Genomic DNA, 20635 nt, shown 5'->3' on the forward strand with positions numbered 1-20635 from the left:
TACTAGATGTAAATGCTGTCTGTAAGAGGAAAAACTGTATAAAATCGATCTGTGCTATGTAGCACAGCCCAAAACAGACGAATGGGCACCTGTCCTGCAGATTTTAATCTTGACAGAAAATCTGCACAGTAGGACGATTTTGCCTGCGCAGTACTTGGAATGCAAAAACGGAGGGCGAAATCACTTCAGATCAAAATTATGAAACGAACCTACAGACGCTCGTGAAACCTCGTTGCAATCGGAGGAGATGAAGCGGCAGGTGCCGGTGATGCTGCCCGGGAGGAGGAAGCCTGCTCTGATACCAATTGTTGGAATTAGGGTTGCAGGAATGCACACACAACTTCAAGAAGATGAGAAAGCTTGAGCACAACACTGTAGTGTATTATGAGTGCCAAAAAATGAAAGATAACCAACCCTAAAAGATAATGGGCGTATATACAATACACGGGGGAAAAAACCTCCTAGTGAGGGAAAAAGTGCCCCGGCGGTCCTAAGTGTGTTCACACACATCACTACTATAATATGGTAACAGGAAAAGAGTAGGAAATAAGCCAGGACAGATGTGGATTACTACTCCGAAGAGGAGCGGAGGGGCAGCCCTATTATTACATATGGTCGCTAGGAGATGGCCTTTATTGTTGCAAGATATGTGTGTATCTCAAGAGCCATGGGTGGTAATGGCTAAGGCCCTCATATAGAGGAGGTTGCACTTATGCATGGTAATACTAGGATTGATGGTACATGGGGGGATATAGTGAACGGTTCCCAATAGGTTCGAGTGTTGGCTTCATCTCTCCTTTCTCATTTGATGATCTCATGGAAGGAGGTGTTGGGACACACTAAATGGAAGCCTTCAGATCAGTTGAATTCTATGGCAGGTGAGGTGTTGGCTACTTCACTACTTTTGGAGTGGCCTGACAAACTTGTTGAGCGACCAAAATTCAATAGAATGGTTCGATTGGGACTAGTGAGAATTATGGATGCTTTGTTGCTACATAGAGGCCGTTATTATCTTTTCAAAAAATTTGTCAATATTTTCGGGTTCCACGTGGATATGTACAATTATAGGAGAAGGTGAGGGCAAGCCTTACACCGTTTGGTGATATTCCTCAGTTGGAGGATCAAGAACCTTGGTTAGATTGGGCATTTAGAAAGCCCCAGGACATTGTCCAACGTATAATAACTCAAGTGTACCATATGCTCGTGGAAGATAAGCACTGGATCACTGAGAAGGCTAATAGGGTATGGAACATCAGGAAAAGTAGGGCCTAGTGAAAGAAAGTAATCTTATAGGGTTGGTGGTCTAAGATTCCATATCAAGGGAAGGTGTTCCTATGGCACATGGTAGTTGGAGGCATATCATTGGGGGATTAGTTGCGAAAGCGGCGGATTACTTTTGGTAATTGTGTGTTTTGTACTACATGCTTGGAAACATGCCCACATCTTCTCATTTCATGTCTGGTGGTAAAGAAGGCGTGGGATTTCCTTTCTTGTGTATGGATTCCGTTAACATATAGGCCCGTAAAGGTTTAAAGACTCGATTTTTGGCAAGATTCCGAATGGGCTGGATAACCTAGAATATTCATTTGTTTTTCATTTTTTAAGGTGGACAAGTTTGTGGGATATCTAGTTAGCTAGGAATGTCTTCATATTTGATGCAAAAGTGGGTATTACAGCTCACATATGTCGTATAAAAGGGCTATTATTGTGGCAAGTCTCTTCCTTTGCGACAGCTCATTTGGTGGAGAATGACACGACTATATATTGGATGACACGACTATATATTGGATGAGGGTACTCCGAGCTACACCTATAGTTTTGAGTAGTTACTAAGGGAAAGCTACTACATCACATGGTGGCCCTATGGAGAATGACACGACTATATATTGGATGAGGGTACTCCGAGCTACACCTATGGTTTTGAGTAGTTACTAAGGGAAAGCTACTACATCACATGGTGGCCCTATGGCCATTTGTAAAGTAATTTTGGTAATATATCTTCTATTACAAAAAAAGAGAGAGTATAAGAGGGTTAAAAGTATGAGAGGGTTAAACATAGAGAGAGAGAGAGAGAGAGAGAGAGAGAGAGAGAGAGAGAGTAGGTTAGAGAGAAAGAGTGAGTGATAGAGAGAGAATGAGAGAGAGATTTAGAGAGAACTAGGGAGAGAGAGTTGGTAGTTCGAGTGAAATAGAGAGAGTTAGAGAGAGTAAGAGAGATTGAGAGAGTTAAGGAGAGTTAGAGACAGAGAGTGAGTGTTGAAGAGAGAGAGAGAGAGAGAGAGAGAGAGAGAGAGAGAGAGAGAGAGAGAGAGAGGTATTAACATCGGTAGAATGTAGCACAAGGGCATATATGACCAACGGTGGGACTTAAACTTGGGTGTAGAGAGAGAGAGAGAGAGAGAGAGAGAGAGAGAGAGAGAGAGAGAGAGAGAGAGAGAGAGAGAGAGAGAGAGTAGGCCAAGTCAAGAGAAATAGAGACAATTAGAGAGAGTTGGCCAGGTCGAGAGAGAAATAGAGAGAGTAAGAGAGCTTGAGAGAGTTAGAGAGAGACTTATAAGGGAGAGAAAGAGAGAGTGAGAGTTGGCCAGCTTAAGAGAAATAGAGAGAGTAAGAGAGCTTAAGAGACTTAGAGAGAGAGAGAGAGAGAGAGAGAGAGAGAGAGAGAGAGAGAGAGAGAGAGCTAGCCAGTTTAAGAAAAATAAAGAGAGATAGAGAGAGAGTGTGTGTGTTATAGAGAGTTGGCCAGTTTAAGAGAAATACAGAGAGGTAGAGAGAGTAAGAGAGTTAAAGAGAGATAGAGAGTGAGTGAGAGTGAGATAGAAAGAGAGTTGCATAGAATTCAAAAGAGAGAGAGTTAGACAAAGGTAAAGAAAGTGCGTTAGAGAGAGAGAGAGAGAGAGAGAGAGAGAGAGAGAGAGAGAGAGAGAGAGAGAGAGAGAGAGAGTGTTTTAGAGGGAGCTGACCAATTTAAGAGATAGAAACAGTTAGAGAGATTGAGAGAGAGTTAAAGAGAGAGAGAGAGTGAGAGTGAGAGTGAGATAGAGAGTGTAAGTGAGAGTGAGGTAGAGAGAGTTACAGAGAGTTTGAGAGAGAGAGTTATATATAGATATATAGAGAGAGAGATAGAGAGTTATATATATATATATATATATATATAGAGAGAGAGAGAGAGAGAGAGAGAGAGATTGATTTTTAAAAAAGATTTTGTTTTATTAACGAGCGTTTTTTAAAGGGAAAAAAGAGAAGAGAAGGAAGAGAGAGAAAAAGAGGGGGGAAGAGAGAGAGAGTAGAAATAGTATAAACAAAGTGTTTTTATTTTGTTTTAAAAGGGAAAAATAAAAAAGAGCGAGAGTGAAAAGCAATCAACGTGCAGAAAGGAGAGTCTGGGCCACTCGTTTAGACCTTATCTTTGTCATGGTCAATCATCACCAACGTGTACAAAAAATAATAGGTTTGTCAGCACAAGCCCATCTTGCTTGTGTCCTCATATAGAAGCTTGTGCGATGTGAGCACTTAAGCATGTGGAGAAAGCCTTATTTTTTTAATATGTGATTTATTGACTAGGCATCTCGTGAGAGACACGGTGGTGTTGTGAGCTAGATTCGAACTCGCGTCCCAGCAGGTACAATTTTTGGGAGGGAAGATGTGTAAACACCGCAGGGGCCTTGCTGTTGGTGTGAGCGGGAAGTAGCCGTTTGAATTTTTGCCTGAGAGAACTCGAAATGGAAGGCAGAGTGTAGCAGACTTGGGCATCCCCACCCGGTGTCAGCCAAAAACAAGCAGATGCAGAGTGGTTTCAATGTGCTGGTCTTTCCGCAGGCAAATTAGGGTTGTCTCGAACCTGTCAATCTAGGGTTCGTGCGAACTTTATCACTTGAGAATGGTTGGAAATTAGGTTTCCGCGTTGATTTCTCGGTTGAAAGATCTATGACAATTCAGCGTCTGCGAACAACTGTGGATTTCCTGCCGATGACAAATTAGCGCGACCGCTTGGTGTCGGAAAGTCGATGGCGAGTTAGCGTTTGCAGAAATCTGCTATAGGAAAGGTTCAGCAAAAATTAAGGTTTCAGATAGGCCTGCTGCTCTTGTGTGGATCTCGGATATGGATGGGAAAGGGTTCGCGGCTTGAAGTTCTCTGCCAGTAGGGAAAATTCACAGGATCATATGGAGAAGGAGGATGAGCCTCGGTACGTTCATCTGCTGCAGCCAAATCGGGACTTGGCAGCAAACTGGGCCGTGGATGTGGCACGGGAGCTGGAAAGCTATCTGACGGGGCTCTCCTTGGCTTCAACCCCTGATGATGAAGGCCATATTTCCTGCAACTTTGCAGAAGGTAAATCCTTACCCTGGCTCCTTTGTCGCCCTTTTGTCTTCTCAGACTACATAAAGATGCATGGTACAATTACAGCGTGTGGACCCATATTATCGATACCACCATCTACATCATCCAAATGCATCTCTGCAGCCCCTAGACGGTCGGACAATCGCGGGGTGCCCATAACTGTTTCCTTATACTGCCGACAATCAGGCTAGTTACACAATATTTCCGGCCGAGCATGTGCACCCATCTGTAGCCCGTGACCACCCTCGTACAACCATCCATATTATATATCTACAAGGTTTTTGTTCAAATCTACGAGGAACCTTTGTAGATGTGTCACCTGGTTGCAGAGAAATATATCAGTGCTGACAACCATTTACCTTGTATCGGTGCCCACAACCTTACAAAAGTTGGCAGGAATGCTTAGTGCTCAAAGAGACTTTTTTACCGCACTATAATGCAATATGCCCATGATTTTAACATATCTGCATGGGCTGCAGCTGCCCTCTTGATACAGGGTTCGATTCAAATTTACAGCCGGAAGGTAGAATACCTCTATGCCCTGGTGTTGCAGGCATTGGATTTCATTGCCCACAAAAAGTAAGTTTTGGCCTCTCTGATTCTTACGGTGCATATACTTCCTTCTCTTTTGGTATCGTCAAGGGTGCTGCTGTATAATAACAACTCACTTGCGCAGACAAGTCCAGCAGGAAAACACTTCTATACAAGCCAATGGGAAAGATACAGACATTGTTGAAGATCAGGAGGAAGATTTTTTGAACCTTGATGATGTCCCAGGTAAGATAAAATGCCAAAGCTATTGAGGGTTTATGTCAGTTGTGAGTACTGCCCAGGCATCACACCTTGCTTGTGTCTTTGCAGAAGAAGCAAACATTGACATTATAGACGAGGAGAATGGATCTTGCTCAATTACACCAGCTGTAAAACCTCCTGCATGCTTACTCATTGTTGAGGGAGACAACCTCAATATCTCTGGAGATGCTGGAGAGTTAGCTTCATATCAGGTATAGCAGTTAGAAAAGGTAATCCTCTTCTGTATTATTTGAAGTGCACAGTGCTCGAGATATGTCAACCTATGATCTGTTTTGCAGATATCTACCAGTAGTCTTCATAGAGACTTCTTGCTTTTAGATCCTTGTGATGCTAAGTTTGTTGATGAATATTGGAAGGCCAATGAAAGGGCAAAAGCAAAAGGAACCCCACCTCACCCTCCAAATTCAGCATGCCGCCGAACTCCCAGGAGCAGTGCTGCTACACCAAACGCTGATGTTCTCGGGACCTCTCAGAGGAATTGCAGTGTCCAGGGAAGTCCTGGACTTGCTGATTTGCCCACTTTTGATGATGGGGTGAATGATTGGCATGATGAGAATGGAGAGGGGGCAACATGGGGTGAAGAACTCAATGATAGAGTTGGGAAGGATAACAATGATGCTGCTGTTCAAAAGGAAGCTGATGATAGAGGTGGGCACAATTTGAGCAGAGACAATGAAGGTGATGAACAAGAAGATGCGATAGACCCTTGGGCACCCTTGAACCCACACGAACCTGGAACATTACCAGTGGTTCCATATAAACGGGGTAAATATATTAGCTTGAAAGGTGCTCTGTTTTGCTGTTTTAGGTTTTAGGCTTTTCAAAGTCGGCTGTTTTTGTGTGGCAGGCAGGCCCAGTAGGAGGAGGAGAGTAAAAAAGGCTTGTGAGTCAGTGTTGGAGCCAGCGGTTTCCGAATTGGGAAAGGTTTGGCAAACCTTGGAATGTCTGGAGAGGGAGGCATGGCGTTCAAAGCAGTCAGAAGAGCCGCCTCCTTATGAAAAGGTTCGATAATGCCTAGCTTGTCTGTGTTTGTTTATACTCCTGTTGTGATTAACCTGCCTTCATTGCGATTGCTGACATCTCAGCCCTCCTTCCTTTCTTCTTGACATGATATCATCAGCTAAGGAGCTCCTTCATTGCTAAAGGATCATCAGTAGTCAATGCTGACTGGAGTTCTGACAAATCTGACAAGGGTAGTGACAGTGAAGAGTCTGGCTCCGATGATGGTAGATTTGAGGGTGCTGATGAGCCAGCAGATGTCTATGAGCCAGACTTCCTGGAGGATTATGGATCACAAGATCCCAGTCAGGTAGAAATACACATGTTCAAACTCATGGATTCCACCATTACTTGTTCCTTGTTGGTTTAAGCCTTGAATGTGACCTGTGATTAATACTAACTATTGTTTGCATTGCATGCACACTTTTGGCAGCAAAACAGCCATGACATGGAACACAACATTCTCAATATGGCTGAGAAAGGAGTTGGTGAAGGATCATGCCTGGAGGATCTCTGCCAGGCACACTTGGTAACACAGCTTGCAATGTTTTAAGTAGTATCCAAAACGTGCGTGTCTTATTTCCATGTCTGTACATCCTTTCTTCGACTCCAGAAGATTTTAAGCTTTAACTAGATATGCTTAGCTCAGCTAGAGGCCATGGAAGGTCAAGATGACGAATTCAGTTTGGACAGCCACTACAAGGCTCTTCCTCAGGTGTAAGACTACCTTGTATCTACTCACGGTGTCCCTAGTGTTTAAGCTAGTTGAAGGCACTAAAAGTTGTAGACTCAAGATCCTCCAACATTCATTCATGCTTGCGTTACCAACCCTGCTGTCCAGCTGCCCAGCCAGCCCGTCCTCCCAAACCTCCCGTGCATGGCGGAACTCAGAATGCAAATCTCTCACCCTATTTTCTGCAAGATCTTATTGGTGGATTGCAAAGCTTGTCACTCTGGTTCTGGTTTTCTGATGAACTCGGATTTCATTCTATTTACAGGATGCCATCTTGAAGAAACACGCAGAGCCTGAAGTGCGCATGGAACTTGCCAACAGAGTTACCAGCTGGAAGCACAAAATTGAGAAAAACCTTGCAATACAGGTAGGTCAGGCTTAGCATATGGGTAAGGCAAGCATAGATAGATGCCTTGGGCTTTTTGGGCACAGTTTGATGCTTTTTGTATGCAGGATGCTCTCCCTCCGTTTGACATACATGCTTACGGTGAGAGAGTACTAGAGAAACTGTCCTCATGCCATGATGATGAGGTGGATGCAAGTGATGTGCAGAAACCCTTTACATACATAGTGGCAGGGCTTGAGAAGCATGAAGTTGCAAGGACTTTTGCTGCAGTCTTGCAGCTGGTAAATGTCCCATGTTCCTATTTGCCTCACTAATGCAGCTTTTCCAGGTGGAATCACTGAAGCTCCAATTTTTTGAGACGGTTTTTGTCTGTTTTCTCCCAGGTAAACAATGGCAATGTTTCACTTGAGAAGGGCAGTGCAGCGGGCGTGCCCGAATGCTTTACAGCAGAAAAACCATTTGTAGTGAAGCTCCTCAGCTGTAGGAGGCGGCATGAGGAGATGCTGCACTACAGGGCACCTTCCAGCAGGCCTGTGAAGAGCTCAGCCAGGAAGAAAGGGAAGGGGGTGCTCTTGCAAGCTTCTGTGTTGGAAGTCGAGGGCGAGAACGTGGGCAGCTTTGTTGGCTTTGGTGGCCAACCCAGCCGCTTTCTATCATCTGGCAAGAGCAAGCGCCTGGCAGGAAGTGGCATTGGGCGAAGGGAGGTAGAGAGAGAGGTGGTGGGCGACATCAACGAATACTTGATCAGTCCAAAGTCTACTACTACTCCAGAAGGTAAGAGGCGCCGAAGGCAGTCCCTCAAATCTGTTCAAGTTCGGCTGGCAGGCTGAGTAATCATAGCCATGAAGTTTATTTATGCTGTGTATATCATGGGTGTGCGCCATCAGGACTAATTATTGACCTTAGTTCCACAATCTTAAGGTCACCATCTCTAGCAAGGCTCCCTTTCTCTAGAGTGGGCTGCAATGGAGATGATGATAGCTAACCAGGAAACTGACTGGCGCTGACATCATGGCCTCTTTTGAAAGCTTCTTACATGGACTGCCTCTCATGTTGAGCTTTGCTGACAGCAGTAAATAGAAGGTTGGCTCTTGTTCATGCTTCTCATCGTTGCAATTTGTATGCTTTGTATTTGATCCGTCTTTCATGCCTTGTTGGGTTCTCAATAAACAAATGAGATTCTGCCACTGTATTAACCTAAGGTCTAAGCATTTCCTCTCTCTCTCTCTCTCTGCATAGGGTTACTTCACTTTTAGGTTTTTTGGGCTCTTGGGGTTTCTTTTCTCTTTCTGTCTCTCACTCACTATTTGTGCATATAAAAGAGGGCGAAAACTGAAGTAGTAGGTACAAGCCTAAAATAGCATTTCTTTTAGTGCCCTCTCTTGCAATGCAACACTTGAAAAGAAGCAATCAAAATATGGTACCATTTTTTTTTATTTTGCATTTCCAATAAATATGTTATGTGAGTGTTTTTTTAAGGTTTCATTTTAGTATGTAATGATTAATGCTTGAAAAAGTCAATGAAAAGATGCCTCTATATATCTCTATTTAAGGCAATAAAATGATGACCTCTCATATCCTTTTTATTTGCATGCATTCATCCTTATGCTTTCTATTTGCATGCATTCATCCATATGCTTTCTATTTGCATGCATTCAAACAAAGCTTGCAAGATTTTGAGCCTTGGGGGGGGGGTTAGTCTCTTATATTTTGTAATTAATCTTTTTTAAATACTCCTTTAACATGTTTGATAATTGTGTTCTTACTTGTTTCAAGACCTCTCTCTCTCTCTCTCTCTCTCTCTCTCTCTCTCTCTCTTTGTCTATGAGCGCTAAGTGATGTTAACCCATTTTGGGGTTAATAGAAGTTACCACTATAATTTTATATTAAGTAGCAAAGACGGAGACACCAAAAGCACGTATGATCAATTTGTGAAGCAACGGTATTTAAATTTACAACTTGGACGATCGTTCGAAAATGATTCAATCAAATTTTTATGGCCATCTCACTCCAAAAGCGTGTGGCAACAAGCTAAAATAGATTCTTTGTGAATGTACTTCATGCATGTATTGTGAGATTAGTCATTGTGTGAGCAATATGCCACTTATGAGCCTTGGGCATTCGGTTAACCACAGTTTAAGTATATGTAAATATCTCAATCTAAAAGAGTGTAGCACAAGCTAGAATAGTCTTTCATTGTGCAATAGTCTTACTCTTGTTAACTCTCTTGCTAATTATCTTCTCTAATATATGGTAGTGACGAGTGTGTAAGATGATTTGAGGTGAGAGTGATGAGGATCTGTGGTCCATTGTGACAACGATAATGCTTGCGAGAATTGTGGATGAACACTACTAACCATGGAGGTGTGGAGCTCTTGAAGCTGTGTCCTTGAGATCGACCATTGGATCTGTGGTCCATTGTGACAACGATAATGCCTGCGAGAATTGTGGATGAACACTACTAACCATGGAGGTGTGGAGCTCTTCAAGCTGTGTCCTTGAGATCGACCATTGGAAAGATATCCTCGACAGTGTAGCTCGAGAAGGTAAGCTCTTGTGAATGTGTTTCAAAGTTTTTCATGGCCATGACTATCTTAAGTTATTCACACGCGACTCTTAGATATTCAGGCTGTGAAAATTACGCTAAGATGATTTCATATGTTTGGATTGCTAAGGTAATTAAATGTGAGAGAGCTTGATTGTTAAAGTCCACTAAGAGTGAATCACGTGGAAAACATTTCATTTATTGGGATTGAGAAGGTAATTAAACGATAGAGACTGAGAAGGTGATTAAATGATAGAGATTGATTGTTAAAGTTCACTAAAAGTGAAATTGAACCCAACATATAAAAACATTTTGACATGAAAAACTAGAGTTTTCCACAGTCATGTCTATCTCCTAGCCATAAATTTCCTAAGAAAATCATGTTGAAAAAATTTCATCTTTTGGGTTCAAAATTAGTTCCAACGAACTTTAACAATCATTCTAGATCACGAAGTCACCTTAACAGCCTTTGTTAAAGTTTATTAAAAGTGATTTTGAACCCAAAGATCAAAATATTTTGGCATGAAAAACCAGAGTTTTTCATGGTCATGACTATCTCAAGTTATTCACGTGTGACAATCTCTTACATTGTGAATTTTTTGAGAAAATCATGCCAAGATTATTTCATCTATTTGGATTGCTAAGGTGATTAAATGCCAAAGCTTGACTGTTAGAATCCATTGAGAGTGAATCATGTTGAAAAAATTATGTCGAAAAAATTTCATCTATTGGGTTTGAGAAAGTGATTAAATGATAGAGATTGATTGTTAACGTTCACTGAAAGTGAAATTAAACCCAATAGGTAAAAATATTTTGGCATGAAAAACTAGTGTTTTCCATGGTCATGACTATCTTCTATTCACATTGAAAATTTCTTTGGAAAATCACATCGAAAAAAATTCATCTTTTGAGGTTGTTAAGGTGACTTCATGACCTAGAATGATTATTAAAGTTCATTGGAAGTGATTTTGAACCCAAAAGATCAAAACGTTTTGGCGTGAAAACCAGAGTTTTTCATGGCCGTGATCTCCTAGATATTCACACATGACTATCTCAAGTTATTCATGGGTGACTATCTCCAAATATTCACCTTGACTATCTCACGGTATTACGTGACTATCTCCTAGATATTCATGTGTGACTATCTCAAGTTGTTCATGCGTGACTATCTCCTAGATATTCACACCCATGATATCTCAAGGTATTCATGCATGACTATCTCCTAGATATTCACACCCATGACATATCTAGTTATTTATGCATGACTATCTCCTAGATATTCACATCGTGAATATCTCTAGTTATTTATGCGTGACTATCTCCTAGATATTCACACCGTGAATTTCTTAAGAAAATCACTCCAATATTATTTCATATGTTTGGATTCCTAAGGTGATTAAATGCTAGAGCATGACTGTTAGAGTCCATTGAGAGTGAATTTGTACTTAAAGGATCAAAAAATTTTGGCATGAAAAACTAGAGTTTTTCAATGTTGTGACTATCCCATAGGGAAATCTAGCCAAGCTTTAATAGGCTCCTCAAATGGAATCATGGATGTCTTAGTTTCAGTTTCACTTCCCATTCACTCATTCCCCGATTTATTTCCAAAGAGTTTGTCTAAACATAATTTTTCTCATTTTGGTTCTCATCATTCACAAGGGTACCCAATGTGGTGCTCAATGTGTACAATGGCATTGTAGGTCCCCTTACCAACGTAATTTATCATAGAATCACTAGATCTTTCAATCTCATCCTCAGTTGAATACTGACTTGCAGTATAGTTAGAGGAAATTTGAGCATGAAATGATTGGAAGGTGTGTTGGATTATCCCATACGTAGAAACATGGGAAATCAAAGAGCCATATATAGGCTTTGAATCTTAGAAAGAAAAGATGTCGGATTCTCTACTCCCAATCTTAGAATAATTTATTAGTTTATCAAATTGTGGAAGAAGCCTTAGTCCAATTTATTTCTAGAGAGAGAAAATTGTTCTAGATACATTAATATGATATAAACCCGTCTAGATTATCCCTTAGGTTAAATTATGAGCAAAGGGATGTAATTAGAAGCTTTAGAATTAATTATGAATTCAAGATTACCCTAGGTCTAGAGAGAGAAAGTAGAATCAGGGAGAGAAAACAACCTAAAATTACCCTAGATTAATTAGAAATTGTTTGGATGAATGTTTATAATTATTTTAAGAAATTGGTGCAAAGAACTCTAGAGAGAGACACATTCCACACGGAGAATTCTAGAGAGAAAAATAAATGACCTTCTAAACAAGTAGGATTAAGGCCAAGGACAAGTTAAATTCCTAAATTTAATCCTAGAAAAGAAGGATTGATTTAATTATGATTAAGTCAATCTCTCTCACCAAGGAAAGCATATTTTTAGAGATAGAAAGTTCCAGTTAACCCTTGAATCAAGAGTTTGAGAGTACCCCATTCAAGAATAGGGTTATACCTCAAAGGTAAGGTTTAGAGAGCCTTAAAAAGAATAGATTCAATGAATCTTTAATGGAGAATAAGGACCAAAACAAAAATCAAGAACATTAAAATAGGGATTAATGTGCTTAATTCGAAGAGGCCCAATCCTCGAAAAATGTAAAGATGATTGAGCATAAGAAACCAAGATTGACATGAATTCAAGGGAATTTTAAGGAGATATGTCCTTAAGACCCTTAAGAATGAACAATGTTCTTTAAAAGGACTTTCGATATAGAATAAGGCCAAATTACCAGACCTAGACCAATGACTTTAGAATGACCATCTTTATACATAAAAGACGTTAAATAGAGTTGATTGGATTAGCTTATGGAACCAAGATTTAGAAATGATCCCAAGAAGGGAAGAATCTTGAGAAGACCTCACCAAGATATGTTGTGGATTGAGGACTTAGTGGGTTGGAGTTTTGATTTGGAGAGTTATGATGTCTCATCATGCCTGTGATGGTTTACACTACTTTGAATATGAATATGGTGTATTTTTGATTGAAATAATATAACTTTTTTTTAGTAATATATTCATGCATTGTATATACTTGTTTATATATAGCCTCCTATGAAGGTACCACATAGGTTTATGAAATGGCATGTAGGTGTTATTCATGGGGTGCATCACACAAAGGTGGTCGTCCGAGTACTTGACCCCTCTCGGCCAAACATAGGTGTACTCCTGACACGATTGGTGTGAGTATAGGAAGAAACTCCAGAGTGAAATAAAAGAAAATGACTAAGGGTTAAGTATGTATGTTGGTGCTAGACATAAGTGGCACTTGACACCAATACTTTGAGTGTTTGTGCTTCTCGAATAGGTGACTAATAGAAGCGACTTTGTAAGAGACTCTTTGGATTATATGACACTTGTTCGGAGGCATATGTGAGACATTGTATGCTCCTCGCATCATCATAGTAGTCCAAAAGTGTTTGAGCTCATTGGTGTATACCGTCCTAGTCTAAGGATCACAGTTGTGGTGTGAGGAGATTTATGATAATGATGTGGTGCGAGTGATGTGTTACTTGGATATTTGTTATGTAATGTGTGATATGGACATATGATATAGACATGATTTGAAAGAACTATGTTATGTATGGTTTCTTTTGAAAGGACTATTTGATAAAGAAATATGTGTGTGAACTCTTGTTTTAAGTGGCATATGTGAGCAAAGTGGCAATTTTTAGTCATGGGGCGTGAGTTCACATTGGCATGGTCCAGTGTGGCGGAGGGTGGAAGGCTAGACCATGGGGTTGGATGGGGCTAGGCTAAGCTTATGGATGGGTAGTGGGGTGGACCCGAGAACAATGGGGATTTTCTAAAACAAAACAAAATTGTATTATTAGAACATGAAAAACCTTGGATGAACAACTTAGCTGGAAAATTATGAATAAGGATATGCCTTTATAATCAAGGAATAAGGACATCTTCTTGTTGAGTATGGTTGAGCCGCTTGATGTGACTTGCTTGTAAGAATTATGAAGGGAATACACATGGAGGAATTATAAAGGGAATACACCTGCAGAAATCATTCACCTTCCCTCCATAAGGATTATTTTAGTTGGACTAAGAGGAATTGATGGAATAGAGAAGCATTAAGACGTTGTAATGAGGCCTCGAGTAAATCACTCTACTCTTAGTATGATTATGCTACTATAGATAGATAGAATGGTAGGGGTCTCACAACTGGTAATAGAGTTGAGTCAAGTTTGGACGTGAGATTAGGATAATTAGATATATTTTTATCGCATATATGATGCACTTCTTGGAATCAAAAATTACACTATTTAATTGGGTTTCTCTTTTTCAGATTGAGCAGTACTTGGCCAAACCTTATCCATCGGGAGTTCCCAAGCTATCTTAAGAGGATGATATGATAGCTTTTGTATTCGAGCATCTACTCTCTTCAACTCATTGCTTAGATCGTCGCCCTAGCCCCCAAAATTTTGAGAGCCTTTTCTTGATCAGAGGTACATATGATACTTGGGACTATGGATCATGGCTACATGTAACCAAGACGAGCCGATATCGAAGAAAATTTACCTTATAATGATCCTTATTTGTTTGGATGTTCTAAGAGATATAGTCTTAATGGATTGCTTTGGTGAGACCTTAGGGTTTATAGATTAATGTATAAGACTCTTAGGTGCTATATTCCTCGACATAGAATCTCGACTACTAGCCAAGCCTTCCATTGAGTGTACTATGACATGTCTCTTTGGATGTATCATTGCTCCACAAGAGCTAAGCTTGGTCATTCATGACCTTCCTTTGATGTATTCAAATAAAACTTTTTGAAATAAAATATATATTATATTGTCTTCTATTTGAAACTTATCTTCTATTTCGAGTAATGTTATGTAAAATTAAAAATTTACACTATGGCCCAGAACTTCTCCTCTTCTTTGGAAGTATAGGTGGTCCAAGCTACTTTTGAGCATCTATCCAATGATAGAGTGATGGATGCAAATTTTTATGTTAGTTATTGAGAATTTTATTTTGGACACTACCTTATTAGTCTTTATTTATGTGGCATCATCAGTGGGATGAAGATGAAGAAAAGTTTATCGTAGAGGTGATAGTAGATGTAGATTATCTTCCAATATGGGTGCCCAATTTTGGGAGCTATTAATTAATTACTTCAAAAGAGGTAGCCTTACATATGGAAAAAGAGAAGCCTTAGACCTTAGAGCAAGCATTTTTAAAAATAAAATGGGAGTATCGTGATTGTTGTAGATTTCAAATTTGGATTCAAAATTACAAATTTCTAAGTAAAAATGGCTCATTTTTCAAAAATAGAAGTTTTTTGATCGTAAAAATGTCAAACTAAGTTATATTTTTCAACTCTGAAGCAAGTACATTGTTATTTACAATGGGTATGTTACATCCTTCCCTACTAAAAGAACTCGAGATGTCCTCATCTCGGCACGAACTCTGGGTAATTCTTTTGGAGGGTTGACTCTTCCTCCCAAGTGGCATCCTCCTCAGGGTAATCTTTCCATTCCACTAAATGTTCCCTAAGGATTCTATTGCGAACGAGCTCTGCCCAACATTGAAGCTGGGGTAAATCCCCCATGAGAGAGAGAGAGAGAGAGAGAGAGAGAGAGAGAGAGAGAGAGAGAGAGAGAGAGAGAGAGAGAGCACTGTCACTGTATGTAAGACGGATCCCCGTGGTGAGGGGGAGAGAGAGCAATGTGTTTGCATTTTGTAGAAGAAGATGATGTGGGTGCCATTACGTTGCATGTCTGAGAGATGTACATCTGTCTCGTGAGAGGGGAATGATGCGCCGTTTGCAAACCTTAAAAAAAAACATATCAACCTTAGCCCAGGAATAATCATTTCCAAGATTTTAATTTAAGAGAAGTCATTTATTTCAGAAGAATCATGTAGCATGGGCATCAAGCTCAAAATGTTGTACCAAAAAATGAAGCCATTGGATAATGATGTTAAAGAGGCACTCCATAGATCTCAGCTAAGACCCTTCCGAGGCTAGGGAAACAACCTTGGAGAGGCAATGTTAAACTAGACTCTATAGATGAGTACTTTGATATTGCAGGGTACAATGATAGGAGCTCACAACAAGTGATGTCGGCACATACGAAGCTCAAATCAAGCAGATTATGGAAGATTTGTATGTTGGTTACATAGAACAATTTAAATTTATGATTGATCCTAATTGCTGGCTTAATTTCTTGATAGGTAAAAATCTAGATGACACATCCGGAGCAAGCGGATCTATAGGAGCTGGACCCAAAGGGTTAGACCCTATTCTGACATCAACCTACAGGGGTACCCACAAAGACTTCAGGGGCCCAATCTTCCATTGAAGATGGAAATCGGTGGGACAAAGGTAAAAAAAGTACTTCTTAAGCTTATTGAACATCTTAGTTGTGTTCAAAGAGAATGCAAAACATCTTAAAAATGAAGTGACATCTTTTGAAGTTGGCCAATCAAGAGCTAGAGAAAGAAAACACTGAGAGCTGGAAGACCAACAAAGCTTAGGATATTTACAGGACTAATTAAATTAAGAAGAAGCTGCAAGATCTAGAGAATTAAGAGTAGGCTTAAGCTGGATGAATATGAAGAAGAGATCAAGAGTTTAAAGGTAAATCATGAAGAATATGCTAGCTTAATGGAACGAATAGACACGCTCTTGGAGACACATGCCAAGGAGCGTAAAAGTTATGGCTGAGTGTTGGAAAGAAAGATGGAGAGATGCACAAAATTCATCCAAAATGCTATGGAGACTCTATGGGCCGGCAACTTGCCCATTTCACTAAACTGGGGTGTTATATGCAAATCGTAATAGCACATTCACCTTGCGTATCAACTACCTATCCAATAGTCTCCAGATGATCCGTATCCTTTTTTGGATCAGCATTGTCCTCCCGGATCCTAATCTCTGCTAGCTCAACATGTTCCAACTGTTGTTAGTGCCAACCTTCAGGACTCACGCATAATGTGAGGATCAGTTACCTAACTATATGGTCAGATTAGTACTTTGATTATATGGTCAGAGTACTAATCTAGAACTTGAATTGATTAATCCAAAAAATTAAAATATATTTTTATTTATTTATTTTCTCAAATAAATTAATATAGATAAATATATCTTTCCTCTCATATTATAGATACTGATTCTAGATAGACTTTAGATAGATCTAGATTAGAATATCATCAACAAACATTTACTCAAGAAATTTGGAAATAACTTGCCATAACTTTATTATTACTTTTACTTTAGCTTAGGAATAAGATCTCAAAAGGCATGTCAGATCAAAGATGACTATTTCTCAATCCAAGTGATTATTTATGTGCTAAGTGCTGATGTATACATAGAAGATAGAAGATATGCAAAAGAAGAATTACAGAGTTAGTAATGCATCTTTGTTTCGTAATTCTATATGCATATTGTATGTAATGTCCTATAATTAGTGTGTTAATCATTTGAATATTTAGTAATGTTACAATCATGGTTAATGTTAAATCTGTAAACTTTATGTTAGACTATCTTTCTGGTTCCTTTGTATTTGACTCTTTACCTGCATGATTAAGCTTCATAACATAAATTACTTGCTTCTTCATGTGTTCCTTTCTTAACAAGTTGCAGGGTAGGAGCTCCAGTATACCTTGTTCTCATGAAGATCCATGAAGGAAATGGTCCCCTTGTGATAATAGCTTTCTGCATGAGCTAATCCATACGAAGAATCCCATCATACACACCTAAGGATAAGAATTTGAATTTTACATTCGGTCTACTTCCCATTTAAGGAGACTTTGAAATTTTACATTTGGTCTGGTTCCCATCCAAGGAGAATTCAATTACATGTGTCTCACGGCGGTAAGTGAAAAGAACTTTTCTACTTGTCAATTCTACTTGTCAATTCTAGTTGCACTGTTTTACCTTGCTTTTGGTTGATCTCACTAACGTATGCAAGCATCTTGGAGAAATGAAAAAATGAGTGCTTCTCGAATAAACCAAAAGCTTAAAATATTTACCTTGGTTTTTGGTTAATCACTAACTTACGCAAGCATCTTGGAGAAATGAAAAAATGAGTGCTACATGAATCAAACAAAAGCTTAAAATCTTTACCTTGGAAATTAGCAAAAGTTTGAATCACTAAGAACTAATGGTGCCCTGTTGTTTAACTGTGGCATGGATTCTCAGTGTCTCTTCTTTCTCCTGTCAGCAGCTACTATCACTCATGATATTTAAAGTAGTTGTAGGGGGCTAGAAATGGCCTCCTATAATTTCTCCAATTCTAAGTTGGAGGTCCTTGATTACTTTGGGATTGCTTGTAGAAACAAGATCTTGGGACATTAAATATCTTGGTTCCTTGCATCTAAAACACTTACAGGGCCTTCCTAAGTTGGAGTTATAAATCTATCAGAATTAGGGGGAAAGAATCCTAGTCTCTAGGTCAACTAGCGCCCACTAGCTTCTGATACTTGGCTCTGATTTTATTCCCTAGTTCTCTTTGACATAGGTATACTAGAATTTTAAGGAGCTCTCTTTTGGGGAGGGAGAAAAAAAGGCTTCTGCTTGATCTTTTCTTTGAGAAAGGCTTGTGCAAAATCCTCAGCCATCTTGACTACTTCACTTATAGAGAAGGGCTCTCTGTTCTTTACTAATCTATCCAAAGAAAGATCCAATCTTGTGACAAACTAATGGAGAAGGGTCTTATCATCCATCACCCGAGTGTATCTAACAAGGCTTGCATAAGATTGGTGATATGCCTTAATAGGTTTGCTATTCTGAGATAGCTCTAGGAACTCATTAATCTTCTCTTCTTGAAACCCAAGGGGACAAAATCTCTTATGAAGGTAGTTCTTCATGTCCTCCCATCTCAACTAGCCTTGATTAAGATGGTTAGATTTAAGAGAATTCCTCTAATTGCTTTGGGTCGCATAGTGATCTTCAATTTGGCAAGAGCCATCTATAGACCTCCAAATATTCACTAGCATCCATTGCATCAATCCAACTCTGCAAGATTTGGAGTCTTGCTCGATCAACTTTAGAGACAACTTCATGTTAATTCATTGCAAATAAATGATGACTCATATGCTTTTGACATTTTGATTCTAAACTTGTGTATTTTTGGTGGAAGTCCAGGATATCCTCTTGAATTCTTGATTTATTCGCATTGAATTGTGCTATGTCCTCTTTGAGCGCCTCTAAAGTCTACCATAAGGTCGCATGTTATGCTTCCAAGGCTACCACCTTATTTTGAATTGCGGACATTTTTGCCAATTCAGCTTTGGACTTTGTCAGCTCAGCTTTGGATAAGTTTAGAGCATTTAGTAGATCCTCTTCTGGAAAAATCAAAGGAAAGTAACTTCTTGCTACATTAGGAATATCTGGAATCATCTACATTGGCCTTTCCAACCCTCTTGATTCCATGAGTACTGCTACCTGTGTTGTCTATACTTCTACCTCCAGTTCTTTCTCTGGGATTTTTGATTGGAATTTTCCTTATGGGATCCCTCCTCCATCTCCTTGTCTTGGAACTTCTTCACTTTCTTCTGAAAGTGGGGTGTCCCCTGTGTGCCTAAGGCAATTGTAATAGGGGTATGTACTGTGGAGATCCCCTGATGAAGAAAATGATAATATCACCCAATTTTTATCTTTGAGTCAAGGCCTACACTCTTAAGCTCTGCTTGCAACTAATTGAACAAGATGTGTGCCCATGCTAGGGGTCTATATTGTGGAGAATCCCTAATGAAGAAAATGTTAATATTACCCAATTTTCGTCTTTGAGTGAGGGCCTACACTCTTATGCTCCCATGCTCAAAATACATATATAAGTATAATTCTAGTGAGCTTGTGGGTGAGGATAACCATTTTTATAAGGAACTTGAAATGCAGTCTGTCTTGAGCCTCTTTGTGATTATTAAGCTTATACTCCTTACCAGATCCTTTGGAGTTAAAGTAAAAATACATATACTCCTTACTAGATCCTTTGGAGTTAAAGTAAAAATACATATATTCCTTACGAGATCCTTTGGAGTTAAAGTAAAAATACATATTAAGCTTGTACTCCTTACCAGATCCTTTGGAGTTAAAGTAAAAATACATATCTTCTTCGAGGGTTGATAGGACATCCACTGCTCCCTTTAGAGTTAAAGTAAAAATACATATCTTCTTTGAGGATTGATAGGACATCCACTGCTCCCTTTGAAGGTAAGTGAAAAACTTTAGCCACATACTTAACACAGTAAACAAGTGAGACCCATGTGTGGTGGTCTTCACCACCCCATTCTTGTGCACTTTTTGTGCAATTGCACTTGCATATTCGGGCTAATGGTCAGAGAGTTTCAAGGAAGGGAAGCAAACTAGAGCAACCTACCTTCTCCAACCAGGTGCAATTGAAGCTAGTGTTGACATCTAGAACGATTGCCAACTTCTTGCACCATGGTTCTGGAGAGAACTTTGCAAGCTGTGTGAGTTGTGTGCAAGAGAGAACTCTGTAAAAGACCTTGGTAAGCATGAAAAATGTGTTTAAGTGTCTTTATCCTTGAGAAAAGTTACAATGGACAAAAATTTGAGATACAGATTCATGAATCATGGATTCAAGGAGCACACAAATCGAGGTGACATGGTACATGATGCTACCCTAGAATATTAATATGACCCAATGGCTTTGCACATTACCGAATGCATGCACACTATGTGGATTCAAACACGTGTCATGCAGGTGTGTGACAAAAATAGTGACATAGGTGTCCGTTATAGCAATTTACAAAAATAGGTCAATCTGGACCCATTAACTAGCTTCGACAATTTCACACCATCTAGTGATGTTAGCTCAAATGTGCCCATACCAAATTTTACAAATATCTAATAAGGTCTAATCCACCTTAGCTT

At 39.6% G+C, this 20635-nt stretch overlaps 1 protein-coding gene across 1 annotated transcript; it reads left to right on the plus strand.

Annotated features, from left to right (window-relative positions):
* Positions 1 to 3519: 3519 nt before the first annotated feature.
* On the plus strand, positions 3520 to 8339 carry HEB2 (condensin-2 complex subunit H2-like protein). The gene is made up of 11 exons (XM_086823439.1): positions 3520 to 4333; positions 4822 to 4921; positions 5019 to 5119; positions 5204 to 5346; positions 5434 to 5920; positions 6003 to 6157; positions 6276 to 6464; positions 6588 to 6683; positions 7153 to 7254; positions 7341 to 7514; positions 7617 to 8339. The coding sequence occupies exons 1-11, from the start codon at positions 4165 to 4167 to the stop codon at positions 8061 to 8063; spliced, it is 2163 nt and encodes a 720-aa protein (XP_086679565.1). The 5' UTR covers positions 3520 to 4164; the 3' UTR covers positions 8064 to 8339.
* The last annotated feature ends 12296 nt before the right edge of the window (positions 8340 to 20635 follow it).

This window comes from Cibotium barometz, chromosome 29 (assembly GCF_041138505.1).
Source record: "Cibotium barometz isolate CiBa-2024 chromosome 29, ASM4113850v1, whole genome shotgun sequence".
Lineage (NCBI taxonomy): Eukaryota > Viridiplantae > Streptophyta > Polypodiopsida > Cyatheales > Cibotiaceae > Cibotium > Cibotium barometz.

Coding starts and splice junctions, on each gene's coding strand:
- HEB2 (XM_086823439.1), top strand. CDS start 4,165: ATGGAGAAGGAGGATGAGCCTCGGTACGTTCATCTGCTGCAGCCAAAT. Junction 6,465..6,587: donor GATCACAAGATCCCAGTCAG/GTAGAAATACAC, acceptor CACTTTTGGCAG/CAAAACAGCCATGACATGGA. Junction 7,255..7,340: donor AGAAAAACCTTGCAATACAG/GTAGGTCAGGCT, acceptor TTTTGTATGCAG/GATGCTCTCCCTCCGTTTGA.